This window comes from Eleutherodactylus coqui, chromosome 7 (genome assembly GCF_035609145.1).
Source record: "Eleutherodactylus coqui strain aEleCoq1 chromosome 7, aEleCoq1.hap1, whole genome shotgun sequence".
Taxonomy (NCBI): domain Eukaryota; kingdom Metazoa; phylum Chordata; class Amphibia; order Anura; family Eleutherodactylidae; genus Eleutherodactylus; species Eleutherodactylus coqui.
Window position 1 is genome coordinate 112443652 of NC_089843.1, and position 27499 is coordinate 112471150.

The 27499-nt window shown below is 44.7% G+C and overlaps 1 protein-coding gene across 2 annotated transcripts in view; it reads left to right on the forward strand.

The window, feature by feature from the left end:
• Positions 1 to 11767: 11767 nt before the first annotated feature.
• The window catches only part of SH3RF1 (SH3 domain containing ring finger 1), a 158803-nt gene continuing 143071 nt past the window's right edge, over positions 11768 to 27499 (forward strand). For both annotated transcript variants that reach the window (XM_066573544.1, XM_066573545.1), the window contains exons 1-2: positions 11768 to 11929; positions 22976 to 23462. In XM_066573544.1, coding sequence (XP_066429641.1) covers positions 23046 to 23462 — 417 coding nt within the window. In that variant the 5' untranslated portion in view covers positions 11768 to 11929; positions 22976 to 23045. The remainder of the gene's footprint in view (positions 11930 to 22975; positions 23463 to 27499) is intronic.

The following is a 27499-nucleotide window of genomic DNA, read 5'->3' on the forward strand; positions in this document are numbered from 1 at the left end:
ATCACCTTTATGGTTGACCTTTTTGCTGTCAGTGGTTTTTGGGCATTTTGCGCCGAGTCTTGTAGCTTCGAGAATTTCACACTTTTGATATGTCCAATAAAATCTAAATTCTAAAATTAAAAAAAAAATTGTACTATCCCCCCATAACCCTGTTAAAATGCCCCTTGCTTTAGGTTAACATTGTAGAACAACAAACAGGTACTTTGAAAATGGCAATAGTGAGTAATATAAACGTCCAAAGCAAACAAAGAAGGCTAGATACACATAGGCGAGCTTTATAATCGGTCAGCAAAACTCAGAGTGACATCTCACTCTCAAACCTGGGATTTTTACCTGCAATTGGGATGCATTTAGTTAGAAAAATTCATTGCATCTATGCACAAAAATTGCCTATGTGAATCCAGACTAACATAAAAAGTACTGAAAAAGTTTTAAAAATTTCTACGTAGAGTGAAATGACCAATTTTACTTTTTTTGTCTAGTGCAGGATCAGAGACAGTGGTGCCGTGAACTAAGCATAGCACAGTGTCCGATTTTTCTGAATGTCCCTTTAACGCTATACTATTTTTAGGTTTAACCTTCGGTGTCCATTTTTTCTGTTGCAGAGAATGCCCCGCATAGACATAAATTTAAAATATTTAAATATGGCTGCCTGTAGCCACCACTGGAGGGAGCTCAAGAGCTTACTACGGTTTTATTATTCAGTTGGAAATTGAACCCGTATCTTACTATTCAGATGACTTTTCAGAATAAGCTTAAGTGTTTGCGTACATGAGGAATAACACTATTTCTGGTGTGAGACGGTGACCGGCAAGGTGCTGGAGGGCAGGTATATTTCGCCCAGGATGCTCTCCTATGCTGCTTTGGGGAGCGCTTGGGCAGATACGTGCCACTGAGCAGCCTGGGCTCGGTGGAGGAAGCCGGCAGTATAGTGTTAGTAGCATTAAGCTACTAACACGTTGTAGTAAGTAACTGGCTCCAAGCCGCATAATCCGGGCCGGCTTTTCCTGGAGTGACCAAAGTGAAGGGTGGGATGGTCACTCCCACGTACCAGGTGAGGCTGGTACCAGGCCTTATAAAGCCTGGGCCTACAGGGTCAGAGAGAGAGCTGAGACCTCTGCAGGTCTGAGAGTCCTGGCTGGCTGTGTGCAGGAGCCATTTGTGTTACCAGTGTGTAGACAGGGACGCTCCATGTATAGTAAGTGCTCAGACGAGCAGGATTTACGTTATGTTTGCCTGATGTTAAGGCCTGTATTTTGCTTTTGTTTGCTTGGAAATAAACCCAGGCAAAGCCTGGACTAAAGACTTTATCCTATGTGTCACTGTCTCTGACTGCTTATGCCCAGGTTGCTACCGATCCTAAACGCTAATCCCTCACATATGGTGTTTGGATGCGGGCAGCGGTCTTAAAGAGACATACACCAATTAATGGACATTTTGCTGCAGCAGCTGGAGAACCGTTGCTAAGGGCAACCGCCCAAGAGAGATTGACTGGAGAGTGCTGTACCCCCCATGTCCTGGGTGAAAGCTGCAACGGCACAGCCATCAGATACTGCCAAGATGGAGGAACTGATAAAGCACCTGGTACAAATGAACGTGCAGCAACAGCAAGCGTTGGCCCAGCAGCAACAAGTGATGGCGACCCAGCAAAAGGTCCATGAGGAGGCCATGAGAGCTCAGGCCGAGACTAATGCTCTCCTGGCGCAAAGTGTGCAGAGGTCGTCTGGTTCGCTCTCCACCACCCGTACCGCGGTACAGGCGGCCTTACAAAAGATGACGGCCACCGATGACATCGAGGCCTATCTCGCGGTCTTTGAGAGAGTGGCCGAGAGGGAGAAATTACCAGCGCCTCAGTGGGCTGAGGTAGTAGCGCCTTTCCTGACAGGAGAACCCCAAAAGGCCTATTTTGACCTCGGTGAGCAGGATGCCAAGGACTATAATAAACTCAAAGGTGAGATCCTGGCACGCTTGGGCGTGGACACCCATGTGCGGGCCCGACGCGTACACGCCTGGACTTTCACGGACAACCTACCAGCTCGCTCCCAGATGTACGACCTGTTCCACCTGGTGAGAAAGTGGCTGAAGCCGGAGGAGTCGTCCCCGGCCGAGATCGTACAGAAAATGGTCCTGGATAAGTTTATACGCTCGTTGCCCCCCGCAATCCAGCGCTGGGTGGGACAAGGAGGTCCCCAGGACGTGGACCAACTCGTGAGCCTCGTCAAGAGGTATAAAGCCACGGAGGACTTACTGCAAGCCGTGCCTCCTCGACGTTCCAACCCCGGGAACAGCAAGTCGGCCGGAGCACCTGGTAAGACTGTTCCATATGTAGGGGGTGTCAAAAGTGTCCCAAGGGGAGGCGGCTCAGAGGGGGATCGTTTGGGGCAGAGGAGGAGCCCCAAATGGACATTCGGGTCCCGGATAGAACCCCAAGGAGACCGGGCCCCCATACGATGTTGGCGCTGTCATGAGCCCGGGCGTCTTGCTGCCAACTGTCCCCTCACTGTGGAACCCATGGACTGTGACTCTGCCCGGCGGAGGTCGATGTTCGCACAACCAGTATGTTCTGCAGAGACTGTGTCAGAGACTGATCGACCATTATGTCACCTAAAGGTGAATGACTTTGCGGTGACAGCTCTACTGGACTCAGGGAGCTTGGTTACGCTGGTGCACTCCCGCCTGGTCGATCCCACAACCTTCACCGGCCGTCGCATGGGGGTTGTGTGTGTGCATGGGGACACCAAGGAGTATCCTATTGCCCTTGTAAGACTTGAGACTCCGTGTGGACTTGCCACCCATGAGGTGGACGTCGTAAAATCCCTAATGCACACCGTGATCCTCGGGAGAGACTTTCCCCTATTTTGGGACTTGTGGCGACACCGAGGGTCGTCTGCAAATAAGGTTCATGATAATGCAAATGTGTATGATGTGTGTCCAGAACCGTTTGACCCTGAGGGTATGGTTCCGGCAGTAGGGGTGACCCAAGAGAATGGGCATAACTTTCCCTTAACAGTATTGGTGGGTGAGACGGAGGTACAGGATGAAGTAGTTGCTATGCCTGACTTAGAGGTCTCACGTGCCAATTTCGGAACTGAGCAGCTCCGAGACCCCACCTTAGTAAAAGCCAGTGAGAATGTTAAAGTGATAAATGGGGAGCCTCAATTCCCAGGGGCTGATACTGTGTTTCCACACCTTGCAGTCAACCAAGAATTGTTGTATCAGGTTGACAAGGTCCGTGGGGAGGTTGTGGAACAGCTGGTGGTACCTCAGTCCTATCGTAGGATGGTCTTAGACCTGGCGCACAAGCATGTGCTGGGTGGTCATCTCGGGGGCGAAAAGACTAAGGAACGCATCCTTCAGCGTTTTTTCTGGCCAGGGGTACATGGTGATGTAAAACGTTACTGTGAGTCGTGCCCGGAGTGTCAAATAACAGCTCCTATGCCCCATTACCGGAGCCCCTTAGTGCCCTTGCCCATCATAGAGGTGCCGTTTGAGCGGATCGCTATGGACCTAGTTGGGCCCTTGGTAAAGTCTGCCCGGGGTCACCAACATATATTAGTGGTTGTAGACTATGCCACCCGTTACCCCGAAGCCGTTCCTTTACGCAATACGTCATCCAAGGGTATTGCAAAGGAACTACTTCACATGTTCTCCCGCACGGGCATACCAAAAGAGATCCTGACGGACCAAGGAACCCCCTTTATGTCAAAGGTCATGAAGGAATTGTGTAAGCTGCTGAATATTAACCACTTACGGACGTCTGTGTACCACCCACAGACGGATGGTCTGGTTGAGAGATTTAATAAGACCCTAAAAAGCATGCTAAAAAAGGTAGTCAATAAGGATGGGAAGGACTGGGACTGTCTGCTGCCATATTTAATGTTCTCAATCCATGAAGTCCCACAATCCTCCACTGGGTTCTCTCCCTTTGAATTAGTTTATGGTAGACATCCCCGAGGGCTCCTTGATGTAGCTAAGGAGACCTGGGAGCACGAGTCCACCCCCTACAGGAGTGTTATTGAACACATCTCCCTCATGCAAGATCGAATTGCGGCGGTCATGCCCATTGTTAGAGAACATTTACAGCAGGCTCAAGAAGCCCAAAGCCGGGTATATAACCGGTCCACCAAGGTGAGAACCTTCAACCCTGGGGATCGGGTACTAGTGTTGGTGCCCACCCTAGAAAATAAATTCCTAGCAAAATGGCAAGGGCCCTATGAAATAATTGAGAAAGTCGGAGAGGTAAATTATAAGGTATACCAGCCAGGTAGGCGGAAACCAGAACAGTTGTACCATGTAAACCTAATTAAGCCATGGAAGGACAGAGAAGCCCTGACTGCAGTGAGCACCCCCCATGGTGAGGTCCCAGAGGTGTGTGTATCAGGGTCCCTGTCCAAGTCCCAACAGCAAGAGTCTAGGGAAATTATACGACGTAATGCGGATGTGTTCTCCGATATACCAGGGCGTACTGGTGTCATAAAACACAACATTATCACTGAACCAGGGGTAAAGGTTCAGTTGAAACCGTACAGGGTTCCAGAAGCCCGCAGACGAGCCATCTCAGAGGAGGTCAAGAAAATGCAAGACCTCGGAGTAATTGAGGAGTCGAAAAGCGAATGGTCCAGCCCTATCGTGCTGATACCAAAACCTGATGGCTCTCTGCGCTTCTGTAACGACTTCGGGAAGCTAAATGACGTGTCAAAATTTGACGCATACCCAATGCCGAGAGTGGATGAGTTAATTGAGAGACTGGGTCATGCCAGGTACTTTTCCACTCTCGACCTTACTAAAGGCTACTGGCAGGTTCCCCCTACAGAGAGTGCGAAAGAAAAGACTGCATTTGCCACACCAGAAGGGTTGTTTCAGTACATCTGCCTACCCTTCGGTTTGCATGGAGCCCCAGCAACCTTCCAAAGATTGATGGATATCATACTCAAACCCCATCGTTAATACGCGTCAGCATATTTAGATGATATCATCATCTTTAGCGAAGACTGGGACAGCCATCTACCCAAGGTACAGGCAGTACTGAACTCCCTTAGAAAAGCAGGGCTCACAGCAAACCCAAAGAAGTGCGCCCTGGGTCTTGAAGAAGCACGATACCTGGGGTATATAATAGGTAGGGGTATTATAAAACCCCAGGTCAATAAAGTTGAAGCCGTTCAGAACTGGCCACAACCCACAACTAAAAATCAGGTGAGAGCCTTTTTAGGCATTGTAGGGTACTATAGGCGGTTCGTGCAAAACTTTGCTAGCATAGCAGCGCCCCTAACAGACTTGACCAAGAACAGTAAGTCAGTCATGGTCAAGTGGAACCCTGACGCAGAAAAGGCGTTCCAAGAGTTAAAACGGGCCCTCTGTAGACGTCCAGTGTTAGTCACACCCAATTTTAAAAGAGAATTTATTGTCCAAACAGACGCGTCCGATGTGGGACTGGGAGCAGTTCTGTCCCAGGAAGTAGAGGGAGAGGAACATCCCGTGATATATCTGAGCAGGAAGCTCACGCCACCGGAAAAAAATTATAGTATCGTTGAGCGGGAGTGCCTAGCCATCAAGTGGGCCCTGGAATCCCTAAAATACTACCTGCTAGATCGACACTTCAGGCTGATCACAGACCACTCCCCCTTAACCTGGATGTCACAGGCAAAAGAAAGAAATGCCAGAGTCACTAGGTGGTTCCTGACCCTTCAAAATTTTAGTTTTTCGGTAGAGCACAGGGCCGGAAAGCTACAGGGCAATGCCGATGCCTTATCAAGGACGCATTGCATGACGGCGAAAGGTGTCCGACCCCACAGGCTCGAACAGAGGGGGAGGGTATGTGAGACGGTGACCGGCAAGGTGCTGGAGGGCAGGTATATTTCGCCCAGGATGCTCTCCTATGCTGCTTTGGGGAGCGCTTGGGCAGATACGTGCCACCGAGCAGCCTGGGCTCGGTGGAGGAAGCCGGCAGTATAGTGTTAGTAGCATTAAGCTACTAACACGTTGTAGTAAGTAAGTGGCTCCAAGCCGCATAATCCGGGCCGGCTTTTCCTGGAGTGACCAAAGTGAAGGGTGGGATGGTCACTCCCACGTACCAGGTGAGGCTGGTACCAGGCCTTATAAAGCCTGGGCCTACAGGGTCAGAGAGAGAGCTGAGACCTCTGCAGGTCTGAGAGTCCTGGCTGGCTGTGTGCAGGAGCCATTTGTGTTACCAGTGTGTAGACAGGGACGCTCCATGTATAGTAAGTGCTCAGACGAGCAGGATTTACGTTATGTTTGCCTGATGTTAAGGCCTGTATTTTGCTTTTGTTTGCTTGTAAATAAACCCAGGCAAAGCCTGGACTAAAGACTTTATCCTTTGTGTCACTGTCTCTGACTGCTTATGCCCAGGTTGCTACCGATCCTAAACGCTAATCGCTCACACTGGCCATTATATGACTTGTATCCGGCATTTATCACCAGTAGGCTTTATATCTTATTCTCAGTTCTCTTAGAATTGTTGGTAGGAACCTGGTTGCTGTGCTGTGTTCTATAAACTGTGCACAGAGAACTGCATATTCTGCTAGCTAAAGCCACAAACTATTTTTGCTTCCAATTTTCAGACAGATTTTTCAGTCCAACTGACTATAAAACACACAGATAGCATAACATCATCATGAAGGACAGTGTACGGCAGTACTGAGCTGAATAGAGATGTAAATATACAGCAAATAACTCACCACTAGTTCTGACAACATAGTCTATGTGAGTCCCTGCTGCTCCCCTCTGCTCTCACAGACTTCAATGGAGAAGATGACTCATCTCCCTCCTTCCTCATACAGACATTAGTAAAAACGCTGCACTAAACGCTGTAAAGGATGGCTGGGTGAGAATGGCCTTACTATTCTGAAGTCCTACTTTTTCCAATGACAAAGATAACATCATCACAGAAAACAGTCTGTGGACATCAAGTTAGGAGGAAGGCAGAACCCTAGTAACCGGCGTTAGGAGGAAGGCAGAACCCTAGTAACTGGCGTTAGGAGGAAGGCAGAACCCTAGTAACCGGCGTTAGGAGGGATTTTTCAGCACAAAAACATCATTTTTGGTAAGTAAAGGGATTTGCACTTTTGCTAGTTAGTGACAACTTAAGGGTATGTTCACAGGGCTTAAATTTCACATGAATTCCGATGCAGATTCCATGCTGAAATCTACATGAAATCTACATTTTCTTTGTGCCTCACTGCTTCCTGTGGGAATCTGCGCCATTCCATAATAATTGGCATGTGACGTACTGGCACAGTTACTGAGAGGGTTTTGCGCTAAAACAGCTTTGGATATCCACACATGGATTAGTCCTATTGAATGTGTCAGCCTTGGATTTCATTTGCGAATTCTTTACTAAATACACATGGGATTTTTCTGCAAGAATGTACCTTTAGTAGTGTGTAATAACCTCCTCCTAGTGGCTTCTGCAAGCAGCCAAAATGATATTTTTTAGGTTTGGTGGGCATTTATCAAGGAACTTCTGTCAGTTTTCTAGCATAAACAAGTTAAATTTTTTTGCTGAACACCTGTTTTTGCACAAAACTTTTCAACTTTCTTGGTTTTACATCACCCTCACTACTTTCCAAAAAAGTTAGTAACCTTTGTAAAAGGGGCATGGCCTCCCAATGTGCAACAGTTCGATAGCTGGAAGCTCAGCCAGATATTTCTCCCGACTTCCCCATACACATGAACAGCTGCTTTGGTCCAGTGTTTATGTGTTTTACATGGGAAGAGTAGAGAAAAATGCTTGCCAGACACATCTGCTGGCGGCTTATCTCTGAGAGGTGGACAAAAGGAGTGGGCATTGAAATTCAGCGCGTATGACCTGTCTCCCCTCCGACATCTATTTAGGGGATTTTGAGTTGTTTTAAGAAGAAAATAATTATTAACCAGCTTGAAAATAGAACAAAATGGTATTCAAGACTGGACATTCACTTTAGACAATCTTTCCAAAACATTGGAAACTTTTTGTGATTAGGCCACAGAGCTGTGAGAGGTCTGAACACAGGGAAGTGCCTCACGGAGAATAGGTATTAGTTAAGATGGCTATATACAGCAGATGAATATCAGCTGAACATGAAGATTTCAGTGCATCTCGACGACCATCTGCTGTGTATGGCAGAGGTGCACAATTTTTTCTGGTCTGAGGGCCACATTGCCATACTGATCCACTTCCAAGGGCCGCACGGGTATTCCCATCTGAGACATTTATGGTATAAGCTAAGAGTATGCCATAATACATTAATGTAAGTTCCACTTCCAGGATTCCCACCTATTGGAGAATTGGGGTCTCTCTCCATTGTAGATGATGGATGTTGAGGTAACAGCCTGCCTGGTATTTCATAAGACCCATAAACTACAATGGACAGAGCTGCCTGCATGTATGATGCCCCTAAGTCATATACTCATTTCTGGAGTGCCAAACGGGTTAAGAGATTTGATTCTCCTAATACATAGGGGACCCAGACATGGCTACACGTTGCACCCTCAGAACTTGTCTGCTCCTGTTGTCCTGCTATGTGCCACTCCTTTTCGCCCTGACATGAAAACTACGTGGGAGCAGCCACGCATAGCTATTTCTGTATCCAATGATTTGTGCCACACAGAAGGGCATTGTGGGCCACATGTTGTGCACCTTTATTGCATGGTGTTGTCCTGATTGTTACCCGATCTGAGCATGCATGTGTATAGGGGGGTTCCAGGAATAGCTGTTGGCCAATCGGCTGTACAGCTGACAACTATGTAAAGTGTAAGGCCAGCTTTAGCTTTAGGGTGCTTTTACATGGGACTAGTAATTGGAGGCAGAGAATGGTGGGGATCGTTCCGGCCTGCCCACCTCCATCCACAGTAAACAGGCAGTCATTCATAGACGAACTGCCTGTTTACACGGGCTGATCCGTCATTCAGTTTTGATGCATGCAAAAAATTATTAATGAACGAATTTATCATTTGTTGTTCAGTCGTGCACAGTGGCGTACCTTGAAGCTTCTGGGCCCCAATGCAAAATGTGTAGCAGGGCCCCTAATTATAATGCTTTATTCATAGTACTGGGCTCCCTACATGGAGAAGAGGCCTTATGGGCCCCCTAAACCTCCTGGGCCCGGGTGCAACCGCATCCCCTGCACCCACTATAGTTATGCCCTTGGTCGTGCATGCATTTTGACTGAACGCTAATCATTCAGATTCTTAATGATTCGGAAAATATGAACGATTTATCATCCCATGTACAAGGATGCTTGGTTGGCATTAGTATGTTGTGCACATAATACAACTGCTAGACACACAAAGTATTATTTCAATATGGGGGAGAAAGATGGCCATACTCCTCCCCCAATGAAGCAAAAGACGGGTTACGTTCCAACCTGTCTCATCTTTGTTTCCCTTGAGGTAGTTTTGGGGGGACAGATGGGTTCTATCCATATCTTCAATTGTCAGTGGGTTCTATGAAAACTTGCTAGACCTGCGGACACGTAACAAACCAGTTTTGACCAGTATGACCAGTTTTAGGAGACTATATGTAGAAGGAGTAGATGAAGAGTTGTGATATTCTTCACACTATGCTTCTTTACTCATTGTTGATGTTCTGTTCACAGCTATGATAAAGGTGGTCACCGTAACACAGAGTAACATAAGAACATGCCTTGATTTTTCTAATCTAGACCTAGAATTTACCTTTGTAGATGCGGACACAAGTGCTATCTCAGATACAATCTTTCTTCATTTGCTCTGGGCTAGTGGAGAGAGGGGGAGGGCGCAGGGGCCCCTTATTTAGTGTCTTTTCCCTGGAGGCTGTGTGGAAGGTCACTGGCTAATAGTGATGTAACTCATTTCTGCCAGAGGCGCTGCTGGGGAGACAGATTGCTGCTTCAGATACCTCATACAAATTTATCATGTGTCTGCACTGACTACTGGCCGGCACACAATAGCCGGCGATGTGGCAAGAGACAGAGGGGAGAGGCGGGCTCCTAATATAATGCTAATAGCACATCACCCAGTTTCCAATTTCCTGTTCTGCTGTATTCTGTCATTACACTCCCTTATCTCACCATCACATTAACTTCCAATTCATTACCGTCCAGGTTCTGCCTGAACCTTTCATCTTGCAGAAACCACTATTATTTATCAAAGTTTACACGCAGAGAATATTGATCCCTACAGACTCGTTTACAGTAGCGGTTGTCGGTGTGATCTGAACGATTCTGAACGCTCATTGACCGCTGCAGACGCTGGAAATATTGTTTATTCTAGGTGAAAATTAATTGTGATCATTCATTAAATAGTAAGTAAAAGGGAGTCCTCTGATTTGTGTTATTCTCTGACTGTTTGTAAATAACTATTTATCATATGTATTGTTTATATTACTGGCATATAAAATCATCATAAACACAAACAAAATACTTCATAGCACATATAATGGGATATAGGTTGTTAAGGGGAACCTGGTGCTGTTAGATGTGGCAGGGAGCGGGTGATCCAATGGTGTCCCCTTCCGAAGTAGTTGTGCAGCATGACAATCTGCACTCTTCCATAGATTTGTATAGGACAGCACGGCCACAGGACTCTGAAAAGAGTCAGATTTTCGTGACGCATGCCAACTTCAGAGGGGGACAATGTTGGATCGCAGGAGAAAAATACATCACCCTGCTCCCTGTCATATCCTCTAAGGCCACTTTCACATGGGTGATCGCGATATCGCCGTTAGAGGCAGTGCTCAGCTGTTCATGGAGTTCAATGAACGGCTGAGTACTGCCTGTGATTGGACACAGAGCTCAGCCAATCAGAGGCAGCGCTTTCTGGAGGCAGGGATTTTTCAATCCCCAGCCAGCAGAAGATAGATGAAGGCTGACGGGACAGGGAGAAGAGCCAGACTGAAGACTGACAGGGATGGAGAGAAAAGCCGGACAGTGCTTCTAGGTGAGTTCATTTTTTTTTAACTTCTTTTAACAGCTAGGGATGATTTTCAGGGTAGGGCTTATAATGCAAGTCATCCGAAGTTCCGAAATTTTGCACCACCCCTGTCCCGCCCCTTCCATTGCAAATAGTGGCGAGGGGCGGAGAGGAGGCGGGAGCTCAGTGCACTGCTTCCGGCCCTTCCAGCCTCCACCCCCTGCAGAGAGGGACACTGTATATTGGTCGGGCGTGAAAACCCAGCCTATATACAGTAGTCTGAATAAGCCCTAACCCTGCGATATTGCTGCGGTTTTTTTTTTACTGCAAATGTCAATGGGATTTTCTAATGTTAAAATCGAAAATTGCAAATTTGCGCTTCTGCGATTTTTGTGCGATGCGATTTTAACATTAGAAAGTCCCATTGACATTTGCAGTAAAAAAACGCACCGATATCGCAGCATTAACAAACGCTAGTGGGTAAAAGCCCTTACGGTCCCCAAAACACGGACCAAATATGGAGGTAAATGCGCGGGTCTGGATGCGGACTAGGAGATGCGGGCGGCGCTGTGGGAATGCTGGCCAAGGTACAAGGACGAGCCACCTCCACTGTGACCCCATAAGACTGCTCCTATGATCGCCCCTCTCCCCGGGGTTAACCACTCGCTACATTGCGGCTCCACAGTCGTTCTCCTAGTTCATCCGCACGTGACAGAGGCCCCATGGCTCCCCACTAGCAGTGCAGTGCGCACGGAGCCCCGTCTCCACTACCACCGCTATCTATGAATGAACGAGCCCTCTCACCCTCCTCCGTCCTGCCAATCACTCCCCGCCCTGCTGCCCCGCCTCCCGGGCGGTGACGTGCCTGCTGGCGGGTGGCAGGAGGAGGTGCAGAGGCTCCGGGAGAGAAGGACCCGCACACAGACAGCAGACGGTGCTACAGACACTGCCGCAGGGACAAAGGGGAGCGCACCGTGCCGGGATCTCCATGAGGGGCTGAGGGCACTGCCCATGTCCCGGACTGCGGGCTCTTCCTGCGCAGGTCAGTGCTGGGCAGGACGGGGAGTTGGGCGACTCGTACTTACCGCACAGGCTGGGACACATGGGCAGTACTGACGTGGATGCCATATACTATGTGACACTGGGCATGTAATACACTGCACGTAGTATGCAGCATGTAACACACTGCACATATTACACACCATGTGATACACTGCAGTACTACACATCATGTAACACACTGCACATATTACACACCATGTGATACAGTGCACATACTACACATCATGTAACACACTGCACTGCACATATTACACACCATGTGATACAGTGCACATACTACACATCATGTAACACACTGCACTGCACATATTACACACCATGTGATACAGTGCACATACTACACATCATGTAACACACTGCACTGCACATATTACACACCATGTGATACAGTGCACGTACTACACATCATGTAACACTGTACATACTATGCAGCATGTAACACACTGCACTGCACATATTACACACCATGTGATACTCTGCACAATTACACTACTTTGTAACGCACTGCACATATTACACCATGTAATACACTGCACATACTATGCATTGAGTAATACACTACATTGTACATAGTATGCATTGTGTAATACACTACACTATACATATTACATACCATGTAATATACTACACACTATGTAATACACAGTACATACCACACACTAATACACTGCACATATTACACACCATGTAATATACTGCACTGCACATATTACACACCATGTAATATACTGCACTGCACATATTACACACCATGTACTACACTGTACATACTATGTATTATGTAATACACTACACTGCACATACTTTGCATGTAATACACTACACATACTACACACCATGTAATACACTACACTGCACACATGGCTTTATTACACAGAACTCCGCATATTATGACAATGTGCAAAATACACACTGTACAAGTATATATTATATAAGTGCAAAGAAAAAAGTACATACTGCCTTAGATTATATTGCATAGGCCAAAATACACAATATTGTATTATACTATATATATATATATATATCACTATGCAAGATGCATGTGCTCTAATGCTGGTCTCATATGTTACATCAGACTGTGTATGTTACATTAATACACTGTATATGTTATGTATATACTGAATTCTGCACTATTAAATTGTATATGTTATACCAGATTCTACCCTAACTCACTGTATATGTTATGTTATACAGTATTCTACACTAATACATTGTACTGTATATGCTATGATGTATTCTACACTATTATACTTTTTATGCTGAGCACACACACTGCATGGTGTATAAACTGTATATCCTATTGAGGAGCCGATAGCTCTGAACTGTTACTTACTGTATGGAATATCTGTTATACGGCATATGTATTAAACTACAGGGAAGTTCCTAGCATTCAGGCTGTATATATTCTACTGCAGGATACGTACACTGTGTTGTATTTATCACACACCAGCTGCACTCTTCATAGCGATACACTGCGTTATATTTATCATACACTGCACTGTGCATATCGGGCACAAGTTTCCTGTCCTGCTTGTAACCTAGATGACTTGTGGTGTGACTTCTGCCCTCTGCACTTATTACGTGTGCCAGTGCCTGGCACTGATTTTGCTTTCTGTTCAGCACTTAGGAGTAGTGCTGTGTTCCCTGTAAACACTCCGGGTGGTGACATCACTGCACCCGCTTGTGGATCTGCTGTCACGCTATAGGCTCTTCATATGTAGGATTAATACTAAGGCTTCTATGAATTGACTTATAGGCATGACATTGTGACAGTAGGTAACGAGGTTCTCTGGCGTGCGCCCGCCGGTTATTATTAGACCTCCCTAGGGTGCATCTTCTGCAGATATGGATGAATGTGGAACTCGGAGGAGTCCTTATAGTTTATGAGAACCGCAAGACCCACTTTTAAAGAAGGAAGGGAATTGGTGTCACATTTAACTTTCACATTTTGTCTTGGATTGGAACCAAAAGTGGAGTCAGTTCATCTACCGCTTTTATATCTGCGATCCCCAAAGCAAGCACTGCGTCATCCCCACCTTATGTGAACCGAGCCTGAGAATATGCGGAGGGTACGACCTACTGAGGCAGCGGCGCTTCTTCTGCAGACATCCTTCACATAGTTAACTTTCATCGCATGTGAATTCTAATGTGCTTGTTGTGCCTCTAGAGTCGCAAGTGTATCGAATTATTTCTGATACTTTTGTATCACTCCTGCATATGTATAAAATAACCAGGTGTTGTGATGTCGGTCATGATCTATTCTGCTGTATCTCCCTGCACGTCTCTTATAACATGCCAGTGTTTAACCAGCACCTGCAGTAATTCCCCGAAGTGATACTCTGCCGCCAGCTGTGTGCCAAGTATTAAGTACGTGCCCTCCTGCTATTACGCAGCAGGCCAGTTCTGCTGTGGTATGTATCAGCGTGCCCCTTCTCGGTGGCTCTAGTACCCAGCTGTCAGTTTCTGCTCTCCTCCAGGTTTTTGTATGTATTAGGAGTTAGCGGAGTCTTTTTCTTCCACACAGGAAGGGCTGGCAATAGGAATCCTGGTTCCTTCCACTGGTTACCATAGAAACAGACAGCAAAATGCATTTATCTAGTCATTAAGTGGAAGCTGAGCCTTTGTGTACCCTGCCCCCATCCCTTCTATTGGCACCATATCTGAACCAGTGCGTGTGCGGAGAGTTGGACTTTCCTGCTCCGAGTCACAAATATGCCAACGCTATTATCTTTTATGGAGTTGCCTTCCTGAACATGGGCATCTACATACTAACTACCCTCTAACGTGGCTTAAAATCACCTTATATGAAAAGTACTATACGCAGGTCCTCTGTGGGAAAAACTAGATTTCGCCTCTTGATGGGAAAGAGATTTCCATTTTGATGCAGTATGTGAGACGGATGAATTATACATGAGGCATAAAACCTTCAATCCCATGCCAGGCTTATTTTATGGCCCAATTAATCATTTTTACTAAAAAAAATAATTCAATATTATCTGGAACAGCATAGAATGACTTTAAAGGGATTCTGTCACCAGGTTCATAAAGTTTGACTTGGAGCTGAGCTCCGGGTCATGAAGACGGGCCTCTCCCTGCAGCTTTGAGTCAAAACTTTAATAACCTAGTTAAGAATCCCTTTAAGAGACTAATTTAGGGGGTGAATAGTGGGATCTGGTAATGTCCTGTGTTCTGCATGTGGACATTTACATTGTGAGTCACCTTAAAGGGAACCTGTCACGTTCTATAAGCACCAAAAACGAAGTTATGGTGCTCCTAGGACAGGGAACATGGAGTCCGGGGGTATATTTCTTATACTTGCCAAGCTCCCCATTCTCACTAGCACCCCTATGCATCTATAAGCATGACTCTTCTTCGGTCACAGTGTAGCACCTGCATAGAGAACTGTGTGAGCACATGCACGGAGTGCCGAGAGCAACAAGGAGACGGGTAAAGAAGGACATCCCTGGACTTCACGTTCCCTGTCCTATAAGCACCATACGTTAGTTTATGATGCTTGTCGAACGTGAAAGAGACCCTTTCATATATTTAATAGGCCAGGCCGTATTGAGGAACATTTTTAAAGTCTTAACGCCAGTTTCTGGTGTTTAAAAAAAAAAAAAAGGCAATTTTTTTTTTTTGCACGATTGAGTTATTTGCACAAAACATTGTAACTTTTCAACTTCTGGCGGCAGCCTTGACACTTTTGTGAAAAGTAGTCTGGGCTTGTCGGGAGGGGGCCTGGCCACGCAAAGCTGATAGATTTATGTATAATTATGCAGAACCTGGTGAAAATTATGTCAGAAATATACGCCAAAATCAGACCTGTGTAGGCGCATTAAGGTGGTGAGATGTACCCAATAGAAGAATAAGCGTGTCTCTCCATGTACTACATACATTATGTGCTGGAGGAAATTATACTACCGTAAGACCAGCGTTGGAAATGGCGGGCTTAGTTAATTTCCCCAATTATATACCAGTGCTCAGATGAGTGTTTATGCTGACTATTCTATGATGATAATACCTATGTTATATATACATTCAGGGACGTAACTATAGGGGATGCAGAGGATGCGGTTGCACCCGGGCCCAGGAGCCTTAGGGGGCCCATAAGGCATTTCCTCTCCATATATTGAGCCCAGTATTATGAATAAAGCATTATAGTTGGGGCCCTGTTACAGATTTTGCATTGGGGCCCAGAAGCTTCAGGTTACGCCTCTGCGTACATTATAGTTTTTCAGACTTCATATGTGATTTGTTATGTACCATATAGGCTCTTTGTCCTGTTAATGTTGCAGATTGTATTGAGGTTTGCTCTGAACTGTACAGTTTATTGCTGAAGTAATAAAAACAGTTTGATCCAAATAGTTAATAAGACAAGCGTTCGTTAAGAGGATGTGTCAGCTCTTCTGACATGTCTGCTTTAGTAAATACTTGTATTCTTCATAAAGGAACGATTCTGGAGCCTCTTTTCCTGTAACTCCACATTGTGCCGTTCCTCTTTTACTCCTAGAAATGTATGAAGAAATTGACATCTGGGTGTTAGCAGTTTTCCCTAGACAGTCTGACACTGACACTTTTACCACTGACTAGACAATAAGTAGGGATACACATCTTGGATGGGGAATGCTAACTACCAGTTGTCAGTTTATTCATACGTTTCTAGGAGGAACAAGGCAATGTAGAATACTCCAGATTGTCAATGAGGTATTGCGTATACGTCGTTCCTTTCAAATCACCAAATGTCACATTTACATAATAACAACTTGAGACTAAGAGAAGTGATAACACAATTAATACATAGCCGAATAATCGCTACTGGAGCACATCTCAGACATTACCTCACCTGTGTCTAACTTAAAGGGAACCTATCACCGGGTTCATGCTGCCTGGACTATGGGCAGCATGAACTCAGGACATGTATGCCCATAGGGAGAGCTGTCATTCTACGTGCTGCGGGTGGGAAATGCCGGCACAGCCTGCTACTTTTACTTGGAACTCCTTTCGAGTCAAACTTCAAAGTATGTTTATTCTGAAACGCTGCAGAATAAAACATGCTTGACATCAATGGGCATACCTGTCCCCCGGTTCATGCGGCTTGTGGTTTGGGCAGTATGAACTTGGTAATAGGTTTCCCTTAATGTGGCCATACACACTTTTGGTTGAACATCATTCATTTGGCTGACAGCTATTCCTCCTGACCTCACCATAAACATGCATGCAGGGTGAGGGAATAAGCTAAGACACGTCTAGAAACGTCTTACAAAGGTTTATCAAAATCATGGACTAGGTGTTTTCAATATTTTGATAAATGTCTGTATCTCCTTTGAGAATTAAGGATCGGGCATGGAGAAATTCAACATGTCCCATCCTCCCCCCCCCCCCCCCCTCCGCCTGACATATGCCAAAAGAATGTCTGCTGAACATCTAATACACGTTAGATGGTTGGCCAGTCCCACCAAAGTTTTCCACTTTTGACAATCTTAGTCTAATGTTTATGGCCAACTTTAAGCTGTCTGCGCAGGAAACAATATTACACAAGATGGCTACGTGGTTTCTCATTTGTGGTAGACATGGAGAGGATCCTCTCTGGAGAGATGTTGGGTAATGGATAGAAGATGACTGTAGGTAGTCTGTCAGGCATTGTAGGTGGCCTTCAGGTTAAGGTACATTTACACGGGCCAAAAGTTGCCCAAATCATTTCTCAAACGAGTGTTTACAGGCGATTGTTGACGAGAAGTCACTCAGTAGTCACTAGTCATTTCAGCACACTGAAATGGAACGACTACTAAGAGGCTTCTCGCTCAGTGTAAACAGTGATCGCTCAATCTTTGAACAACTCCTGTTTACTGTAAATGGAAACGGGCAGCCAGAAGAGATCTTGGCCGCTCCGCCTCCATTCTCTGACAGACTATCACTCCTATGTAAAAGCACAGGAGCGATAGTCGCTGGGATGGCTGTGGGGTGCTTATGCATCCAACAGTCATGCCATGCAAAGGTAACTCAAGGTATGTCCATTTTTAGCTACTTTTGGGAACAGCCATGATAGGCTTTGTTGAATGTAGTGACTGGATCAATCAATCCATGTGTTGCCCAATTTAGACACATGGGTGTAGCCAACATGTACATAGATTTGTATTTATTCCTCACCTAATTAATAAGATGTCATCTCAGGAGGATGAAGAAACCATAGAAAGCTTTGTTTCATCCTTGTGTACGTTTTTAATCCCCGAAGCAATAAAGCCTGTTCGTTATTTCGTCATACACATCGGATTAAATCTATATAAATATATGGAGCGTAACTTCAAATTAAGTCTTTTGTAAAAAGAGGGAGGATATATTTGACATGGTGGTTCGGCACAGAATGTAAACTCTGTTTGTCTTGCTTCTGAGTTTATATAGTGAGATGTTTCTTTGTCATGAAGACATCAGCTGTCCACCATCTATGAAGAATGCTTTTAGCTTTTTCTTCCTAATTGCTCAGTGGATTTAACGTTTTTTTAATGCCCCATTCACATTAGACAACATTCATCCGAACCTTTTGATTTTTGTTGAACCAGACGACTCTTATAAGTGTACGGTGGCCACTCTACTGTCGCACAATAGAAGATTTCGGGGAAAAGAAGGGTCAGGCATGTTAAATTTCAACCCCCCCCCCAATCCTTTTGTGCCCCCTGGAGATTTAACCACCACCAGAGCTGTCAGTCTGCAGCTTTCTTCACTATACCAATGAAAAACAAATGAATGTTCGGCCAAACCTAGTGTTCGTGTGCTTGGGACGCTCAGCAGCTGTTGAAGGTGTATGGACATCTTTAGACACCAAAAAGGTGCATAGAGTCCTGCTTTGCTATACTCTTGCAACATAGAATTGGTTTCACCCATGCGATACAGAACATATATAATCAAAATATTGAAGTGTTCCTCCAGTTTGAAGGTCTTCTGATATGTTGGACTTTTGCATCGCTGAGGGCTATGAGCTGGTACACCCACCTAACACTAGAACTAGGATCTCCCTGTCCTTGTCCAAACATTGTGGCCTTCAGTAGTAACTAGGAGATCACTAACTTTCTGAACTAATAACCCTTATGGGGGTCCCTTCCCCTTTGTTTGGTGGGCACCTAGCTCTCAGACTCACACCCATGCAGACCTATGACATCTCTCCATGACAATTGTCTTTCAGAACTGGGGGAGCACTTTAATTCCTTGTATTAACATTATTGATTATTACTCCTCCATTATTTATAACAAGGTGAGACAATAGCACTGGTGTGCGATATGCTTTTTTACAAGCTTCTAAGACTGTCTTGAACTAGAAAGTAAGAAAGGTTATTGTTCTCTAGTGAATCGTCCAAACTATCTTTGGGCAAACAATTTATTTTAACAGAGATCAGGATTTCATTGTCAGAGATTCCTGCGAGGGCCAAAATGTTAATCCATCCTGATGAAAACCAGTTTGTCAGTTCCAGGGCTCCTGTGTTGGTTAATTCCATTTATTTTAGTTCCTAACTCCACAAACAAGTATTTGGGCCCCACTTAGAGGGGATTAGATTTAGGACTATACCGCTTGATTTAGCAGGGTCAGAGAAAGAAGTCATATGATTGCTGAAAAATGTGCTTCCTCATTTTTTTCAAACAACCAGAATATATTTTAAGATTTAGACTAAAGAGTACCCGTCACCAGGTACATCCTCTGGAAGGAGTTGTCAGAATCGAATGAAACTTTCTGTGTGATTGTAATGTTGATATAAGTAAGTGATTACCATATCAGAGCAAAAGGATAATTTATTGTGGAAAACCGACCCCTTGAAAGGGAGGTTCTAGTACCCTGCTGGGTCACCTCTAGCCTGGATGTACGATGTGATACAGGCGGGTATGGGGGCATACAGGTTCTGTATAGTATCCTTCAGAATATCAGTCCACATTTGCTGTAACTGAACCTCTAGATCATATGAACACGGAGAATGTCAAACTTGGCATCCCAGATGGTCCCATACATGTTCTATTGGTGATAAATCTGGCAATTGGCCACGGAAGTATGACAATGATGTGGGGACATTCCTGTGACACCCTTGTGTGTGCGGCCGAGCATTATCTTGCTGGAGAATACCTCTTGGAAGTCACTATTAAGAGTAACATATGTGGCTGCAGGATGTCCTGAACATATCACTGATCTGTTATTGTCCCTCCTACCACTACTTGGGGTGACCGAGTGTCACATGCGATAGCCCCCACCAGACCATCACACTAGCAGTAGGTGCAGTGTGCTGTTCCACAGCAAAGGCAGGACTGAGGGGCTCACCTCTAGGTCTCCAGACTTGAAATTGGCCATCGTCACTGCCCATACCATTCCTGGATTTGTTGCTGAAGACAACCCGCATGTCGAAGGTAGTACACGTAATGGGCACAACAAGACCAAATGTCCATTAGCTAAACCCCTGAAAATGGTTCCAATTGACACAGGGGCCTGTAATGATGCTGCCACCTGTCTCTGGATGGCAAGCATCAAAGCAGTTGCATCTGCTCGTGCTTGTTCTATGATCAGACAATCCTCTCTACTGGTAGTCTGTCGAATACATCCTGAGCCTGGTCGCCTTGTGTGCATGCCCTCATGCATTAACTGGTCCCAACATCTCCAAAAGTCTAGTTAGAACGGCCCAGGTGGCTGGCAATTCGTCAATGCGACCATCCAGCTTCTTGCATCCCTGTAATTCTTCCCTTCTGAAACTTTATTAACTGAGTGAAATCTCTTCGATTTGCATCATGGAGGTGTCTAGTGGACAACAAGCGGAACAAGAGATCCGTTACACACAAGTAGCCTCTGAGGGCCTATTTACGGGCCAAGGGTGAAAAGACTTTTAGGGTCTCAGGTGGCAAGACTGTTCATCCATTTATTTGCATATCTGCCTGAGATGTAACTGCATGCCGAGTTTTGCAGCAAAACGACAACTGCTTCTAGGTACTTGGCTGTTGTTTTTTTTGTGTGACAAAGAGTGTGTTTTGTTGTCGTTCTTGGATAATTACTAGATCGCTTCATTCATTACAAATATAGATAAATTAGCAAATACACCTTGGAAATAAATTGGCATTCATTCATCAGACAATATTTACTAGAATGCAATCACAATTCTTCACTATAAGAACATTAAGAATATAACTAACCTATGCTGTGTGTATGGCTGGTTTTAGATGAGCGTATAGAAATACGTCCGTAATACAGACAGCTTCCATGCTTAAACTGGTGAAATAGGTCTTCAACATGGGACCTTCATCTGACTATCGTCTATGCGAAATGTCGCTAGATTTCTTAGTGAAATGCTAAGTCGATTTAATAGTATTATATTCAATAGGGTGCCTATACATGCTAAAGATCAGTCAGATCATCGCTGATGGCCGGCCGGCACAAGTCAAGGTGCCAACTGGTAGTCAGCGGAGATCCGCAGCGTGTACTTAGAAAACAAACCTAACTATACAATGTGACAATTCTAGTGCAGCCTTAGTTATTTCTGCATTGTCCAGCTCCTCCTGGAATATAACATCATTCTACATTTATCAGCATGTACAGCTGCTTGTCACATTTATATAGCATTGTCCAAGAGTAGACTGCTCCAGCCATGCATGACCACGGTCATACTCGACAGACAATGGCTGATGGACTGACTCCAATGAAACCTGAAGGTGGAATTATTAAATAATATTTTATTAGTGTCAGGCCTTATCGGCCCCCGCATTGCAGATGGGGACAGTTCAAACAAAAGAACATCACGTTTTCGAAGGGAAGGTCTGCGCATTTCTCAAGGTCCTTGTTGTAAGATCTCAATTTCTAGTCTGATGAGTAAAATGTGATATTTTTGTTTATTGCCTATCTATTTTCCAGTTATGTTCTATGCATTGCTCACTATAAGGTTTGGAAGTTCCCTGCAGGTTTTTGTCAAACTTTCTATTGATTTGCTCTCAGTCTGCAATGCTTGTCGTGACTTCAAAAACTACTAAAACCCTGATGAACATAATAAAATTAAAGGGGTTGTCCGGATGCTATACAAATTTTTTATTTTTTTTTAAACATAGATCCTTACCTGTGGAAACAATAAAAGTAGCGGTACTTGCCTGTTCTTTGCACTGGCAATCCAGCGCTACCGCCGCAATGGTTCTGCTGGTCTTTATTTTGGAGCAAAACCCAGCTGATCGCTGCAGCCAATCAGAAGTCGGAGCGGTCAGGTGCCATTCTTCTGGCATCATGGCATCTGAGCAGTGATACCGGGAGAATGGCACGTGACCACTGCGGTCAGGTGGTTTACATTCCAAAACAAAGACCCTGATGACCACGAGGCTGCAGCAGAGGATCGCCAGGGCTGAGGGCAGGTAAGTACCACTGCTTTTATTGTTCTCACCGATTTAGATCTAGGTTTAAAAAAATGGTACAGCATGCGGACAACACCCTTCCCTTAGCGTATATTTGAATCCGTCACAAACCAAATGTTTCGTATATCCATTATTAACTGAAGCCATGACGCCGGCGTGAACACAGCTCCAGCTCCTGGTGAAGTCCACCTATTTAATAAATCAGTATAGATGGCTTCAGGTACTGGCTTTTACATAATCTAATTTTCTTTTTCTTGCGCAGTCGAGGCCAAGCCAGAGTTGAGCTGCTTTGTATCCATGAGCAATAAAAATAAGTAATTGCTGTTCAGATATAGAAAGAGAGCACAGAGGGGAGTCGGAACAATAAAAGTAGTCATTTTTGGAAAAAAAACATTAAAAATGCATTTTGCTGAATCACACTGATTGTACCCTGAGAGAAACCTAAATCTCCAGATGAAAATCTAACTGCAAAGTTTTAGCTTCTTAATTGGCTATTTTTTTTTTCTTTGCCTCCTGGCGTCATATCTTGTGTAGCAGAGCTGACAACAAAAAGCAGACCTAGATTCATATCCTGCTGTAATTACTTTAAGACATGTTGATTATTTATCTAAGTGCTCTATCTGACTAAAACACGTGTTTATGTTTATTTCTCCTTCCCCTCTCATTAAAGGTGACACTTAGAGGCATGGATATCACATAATCGGCCTTGAGTTGCGAGAGCAGACTACGAATCTTCACAAATGCTTGTCTCCTTGCAAAACAGTGCTGAGAAAAGCATGGATGAATCAGCTTTGTTGGACCTTTTAGAATGCCCGGTGTGTCTTGAGAGACTTGATGCCTCCGCTAAAGTTTTGCCATGCCAGCACACGTTCTGTAAACGATGCCTGCAGGGGATTGTAAGTTCCCGGAATGAGTTGCGCTGCCCGGAGTGCAGGACGCTGGTGGAGTGTGGGGTTGATGAGCTTCCGAGCAATATCCTACTGGTAAGACTCTTGGATGGAATCAAACAGAGACCCAGGAAACCGGGGCCAAGCACTGGGAATAGCACAAATGCGTTAAGAGCACAAGGTAACATTACCACTAACTGTGGCACGAATGATGCACAGAGCACCCAAGGAGGACCTCAGAGGATACAAGCACGGAGCCCTCCCGTGAGGGTGAGTACCTTGCATGATGAACATTCTGTCATCGCCTAATGTTTCTTCATACTGGACCAATCCATTAGATCAACCATCACGTTCAGATATTATTACGTTTTCCATTACAGTTTGTCCTTTGGTTCTAATCTTGGACGCATGAGGATTTCTGTAGACAATGAGTACGTCTACCCCAGTAACTCTGTAATTGTGGCTGGAGGGGAATGCTTTGTGTTGATCTTATCCCAGTTCATATGAGGCGAGATGTGAAATCTTGTGTTCCCTCTTATACTGGTATATGATGCAGTGTTCCTGACATATGTCCCTTTGGGATGTTGCTCCAGGACTTAGTTAAAACCACCCACCTTTGACACTGTTAATCTTGCTGTAGATTTGTTTGAATATGTAAGGATTTTCTGCTACAATGGTTTGTCAAGATAGAGAAACTTTTTGCAAGGGTGATGCCAAACATCTGTCTCACGACTGTATGAAGTGGATCTTGCTTATTGTGAGCAGCTGTCTAGAAGGACTTGGTTAAGCCTGGGTGTGTTTGCCTTGTGTTCTTCAAAATGTTCTCTTTTTATTGCTGCCTTGTTTCTAGGGTACTATATATTTTTACAACCATAGTATTGAATGGTGCAAATGTCTGATTTAGAAGGTGTATTTAATAAGTGTCTAGTCTTTTTATGTTGGGAAGAACATGCAATCAGCAGATCCTTGCTACAAAGACTGATGTGGTTGTTGGGCATATTGGAGTCAAACAATAGAAGCTTTTTTTCATTATTGATGGGGCCATACTGAAACTACAAATTCTTGTTAGGGACAGACCACATTTCAAAATCGCTGTGTGTTGTAAACTTAAAAAGAAAATCACAGAAAGGGAAATATAAAGGCAGACAAACAAAACACAGAAAGCAGCCATATACTTACTGATACAGGAGGGCAGACATATACACCACTTATTCCCAAACATGGTGACAGCCTAACTGCTCAATGGAGGAGCAAATTACACATGGGAAAGACACTGAGTCAGCCACTCGCACACCTTCCTTATACTGAGGGGGGTGGCTGCTTAGTGCTTATTCCTATACAAAAAAGTAGATACAGGGTGTCAGACCAATGGTACATGTAGTACACCATGCAGGCTTTCAGCCTTTTAATGACGCCATATTTGAATTCATCGGGTTGCCCTGCACCCCAAAGGTGAACCACATCGGCACTGACAGCGTGGGCTCCCCAACATTCAAAACCACACTGCGTGTTACTGGTAAATACTGATAAATACAAGGTATTAGTTGATATTTTGGCCAAAATACGTGAGCCCACAACTCACATCAAAACAAGGACCCGTGACGTGGGTTGTGGGCTCATGTATTTTGGCCAAAATATCAACTAATAGCTCGCATCTATTAGTATTTATCAGAAACATGCAGTGCAGCTTTGAATGCTAGGGAAGCCCAGGGTTCCAGTACCGATATGGCTGTAATGTGTACAAACATCTCAGCAAGTTATTTTGTCCTGTAATGTCAGCAAGTGTCCTAGTACTACTTCCAACACTTTGTTTATGGCATGCAGGTTATTATTATGCTTTTTAAGGTACATTATATTTCTCCAGAGCAAAATGAAAGCATGAGCCAGATAGCCTATGTGTTATGTCCTAGCCAGATGCAGCAAATGTATCGCTACGTCCAAACCGGACTCAATTAATGTGTCCTTAAAGGACCAAGTACAAATCCAAATAACATAACATAAATTATAAGGAAAAGTAAAAATGGGGAAATTGGGGAATCTAACCCTAACCTACTATAGCGAGAGAACCCAATGTAAAGCAGAGCTACGTCTGGAACCTGGAGCAATTCTGACTTTCCCTAGAAGGTGACAGTGAATTTGGCAAAAGCTTGATGTAGCGTGTATAAATGGAACCACAAAAGTACAATAGAAAAAAATGTTCGAACACCTCAGATTAAAGGCCCTTTTAGATGGAACGATTATTTTGTTCAAAAAATTGTTCAAACAAGTGAAACTGAACGATAGTCGGTCACTCTAAACATAGTCGACAACTGAATGCTGAACGATAAGCGTTCACTTTTCGTTCATAGTTCATTTGATGCTGGTATAAAAATCAGCGTTGGCTCATGTACTAATCATTCAATTTAGTAACGCTCATTCAGTCCTTCTCAGTCACTTATACGGCGAATATGAATGACTGAACAACTTCTCGTTAGAGCGAGCCAACGATGTATCTGCCTGTATAAACAGGCTGCACGAGCAGATGAGCGAACTCTAACATTGTTTGCTCGCTCAAACAATAAATCGTCCCGTCTAAATGGACCCTAACTAAATCACCGGACAGACTTATCTGACCTTCGATGCTGGACTGGATCCAGAACTGCTGACTTGACCAGAAACGGCATTAAACTGAGAGTATATCTGGCGTTCTCTGAGAGGAGGAGCTGGAATAAATGTGCACAGACTAACACTGATTAGTCGACTGGGATACAAACTATCCAGCCGACCAATTCATCCATATAACAGCAGAGAAGTGTCCCTCATCCACAGTACTACGAGCGTGCGTTGGCGTGAGGGTTGTGGGCCAGGGCTGATACTTTGACGTCACCCCGGTCCCGATTCTCCATCATGGCGAGTGTGCTGTGACACTATAATACCCAGGAATGTTGGCATTTAAATAAGTTTTTTACTATTGGTATCTATAGAAGGTTTTATAGAAGATCTATCACCACTCCTAAAATGTCTATTTTGTGTTTCTCATTAAATAGCAATTCCAGAACACTTTTCCTTAGAACTCCATGTTGCGCTATTCCTCTCTTATTACCTCTAGAATTTTTATGAATACATTGACAACTGGGTGTTTCCAGTTTATGGTGGATCCGTACAGAGTCAGCACTGTTTGGACAGCATCATACAGTGTAGGACACTCCACCAACCAGTAACGCCCAATTGTCAATTTATTTATAGATTTCTAGGAAGAAAAACAGGAACAGTGCAATACAGAGTTATAAGAAAGGGTGTACAGAATTGTTACATGAAGAATACTAGTATTTACTTATATAGACATGCCAGTGGAGTTGACAGGTCCTCTTTAAGCTGGCCAAAGACATGAGATATGTATCTGCAGGGCATTGGCAGATCGAATTAAGAGTGCATTCTCGCCTCATTTGCAGTGTTCGTTTGGCATATGCGCTGAGAATGCTCCCAGCGTATACATCAAATGTATTCATAAGCCCCCATTCGCCTGACAGAGGCCAGAAGAATGTCCCTTTTGCTCTGTCGGGCTGATATATGTCAGTGTACCTTTTTTTTTTTTCTCTTAATGTTGCTGTATAGAATTATGTGGTTGATTACACTGTTCTATACAGAGCCATCCAGTGAAAATCATATTACCCCTTGGTGTAGTTTTTTTTTTTTTCTCTTAACATGGGAGCCTGTGAGTGATGTATGCAACAATATATATGCTCCTACATAGGTGATGCACCATTATCATAAATATACAGTAGTGTTTTCCCCTAAATAGGTTCTACCCCGATAATAAGCCCTACCCCAGTTTTCAGGGGAGGCTTGAAATATAAGGCCTCCCCCGAAGATAAGACTAGCTTAATCTGCATGAAAAAAAACAATACTCACCTGGTCATCACTGAACGGCTGTCATCGGCTCATTGAGCGGCAGCTATGATTGGCTGCTGGTGCTTGATTAGCCAATCGCAGCGCTCGATTTGCTGGAGGCGGGGTATTCAAAGCCCGTCACCAGAAGAAGCTGAGATGGCAGACGGGGAGGACACTGAAGTTTGCCAGGGACCATCGCGAGTCATCGGGACGCCGCAGACCACGTGAGTATAAGGCCCCCCTGTTCCACTCATTGGTCACCCTCACCCTTTTCTAATATCTAAGATGTGTCTTCTCCCTTTCAGTTTCATTCCATTGCTTCCAGTCTTTCCTTGTGCAAATGAGAATAGGGCTGATCCCTCTGCACTGTGACAGCCCTTCAGATATTTGTAGACAGCTATTAAGTCTCCTTTCAGCCTTCTTTTTTGCAAGCTAAA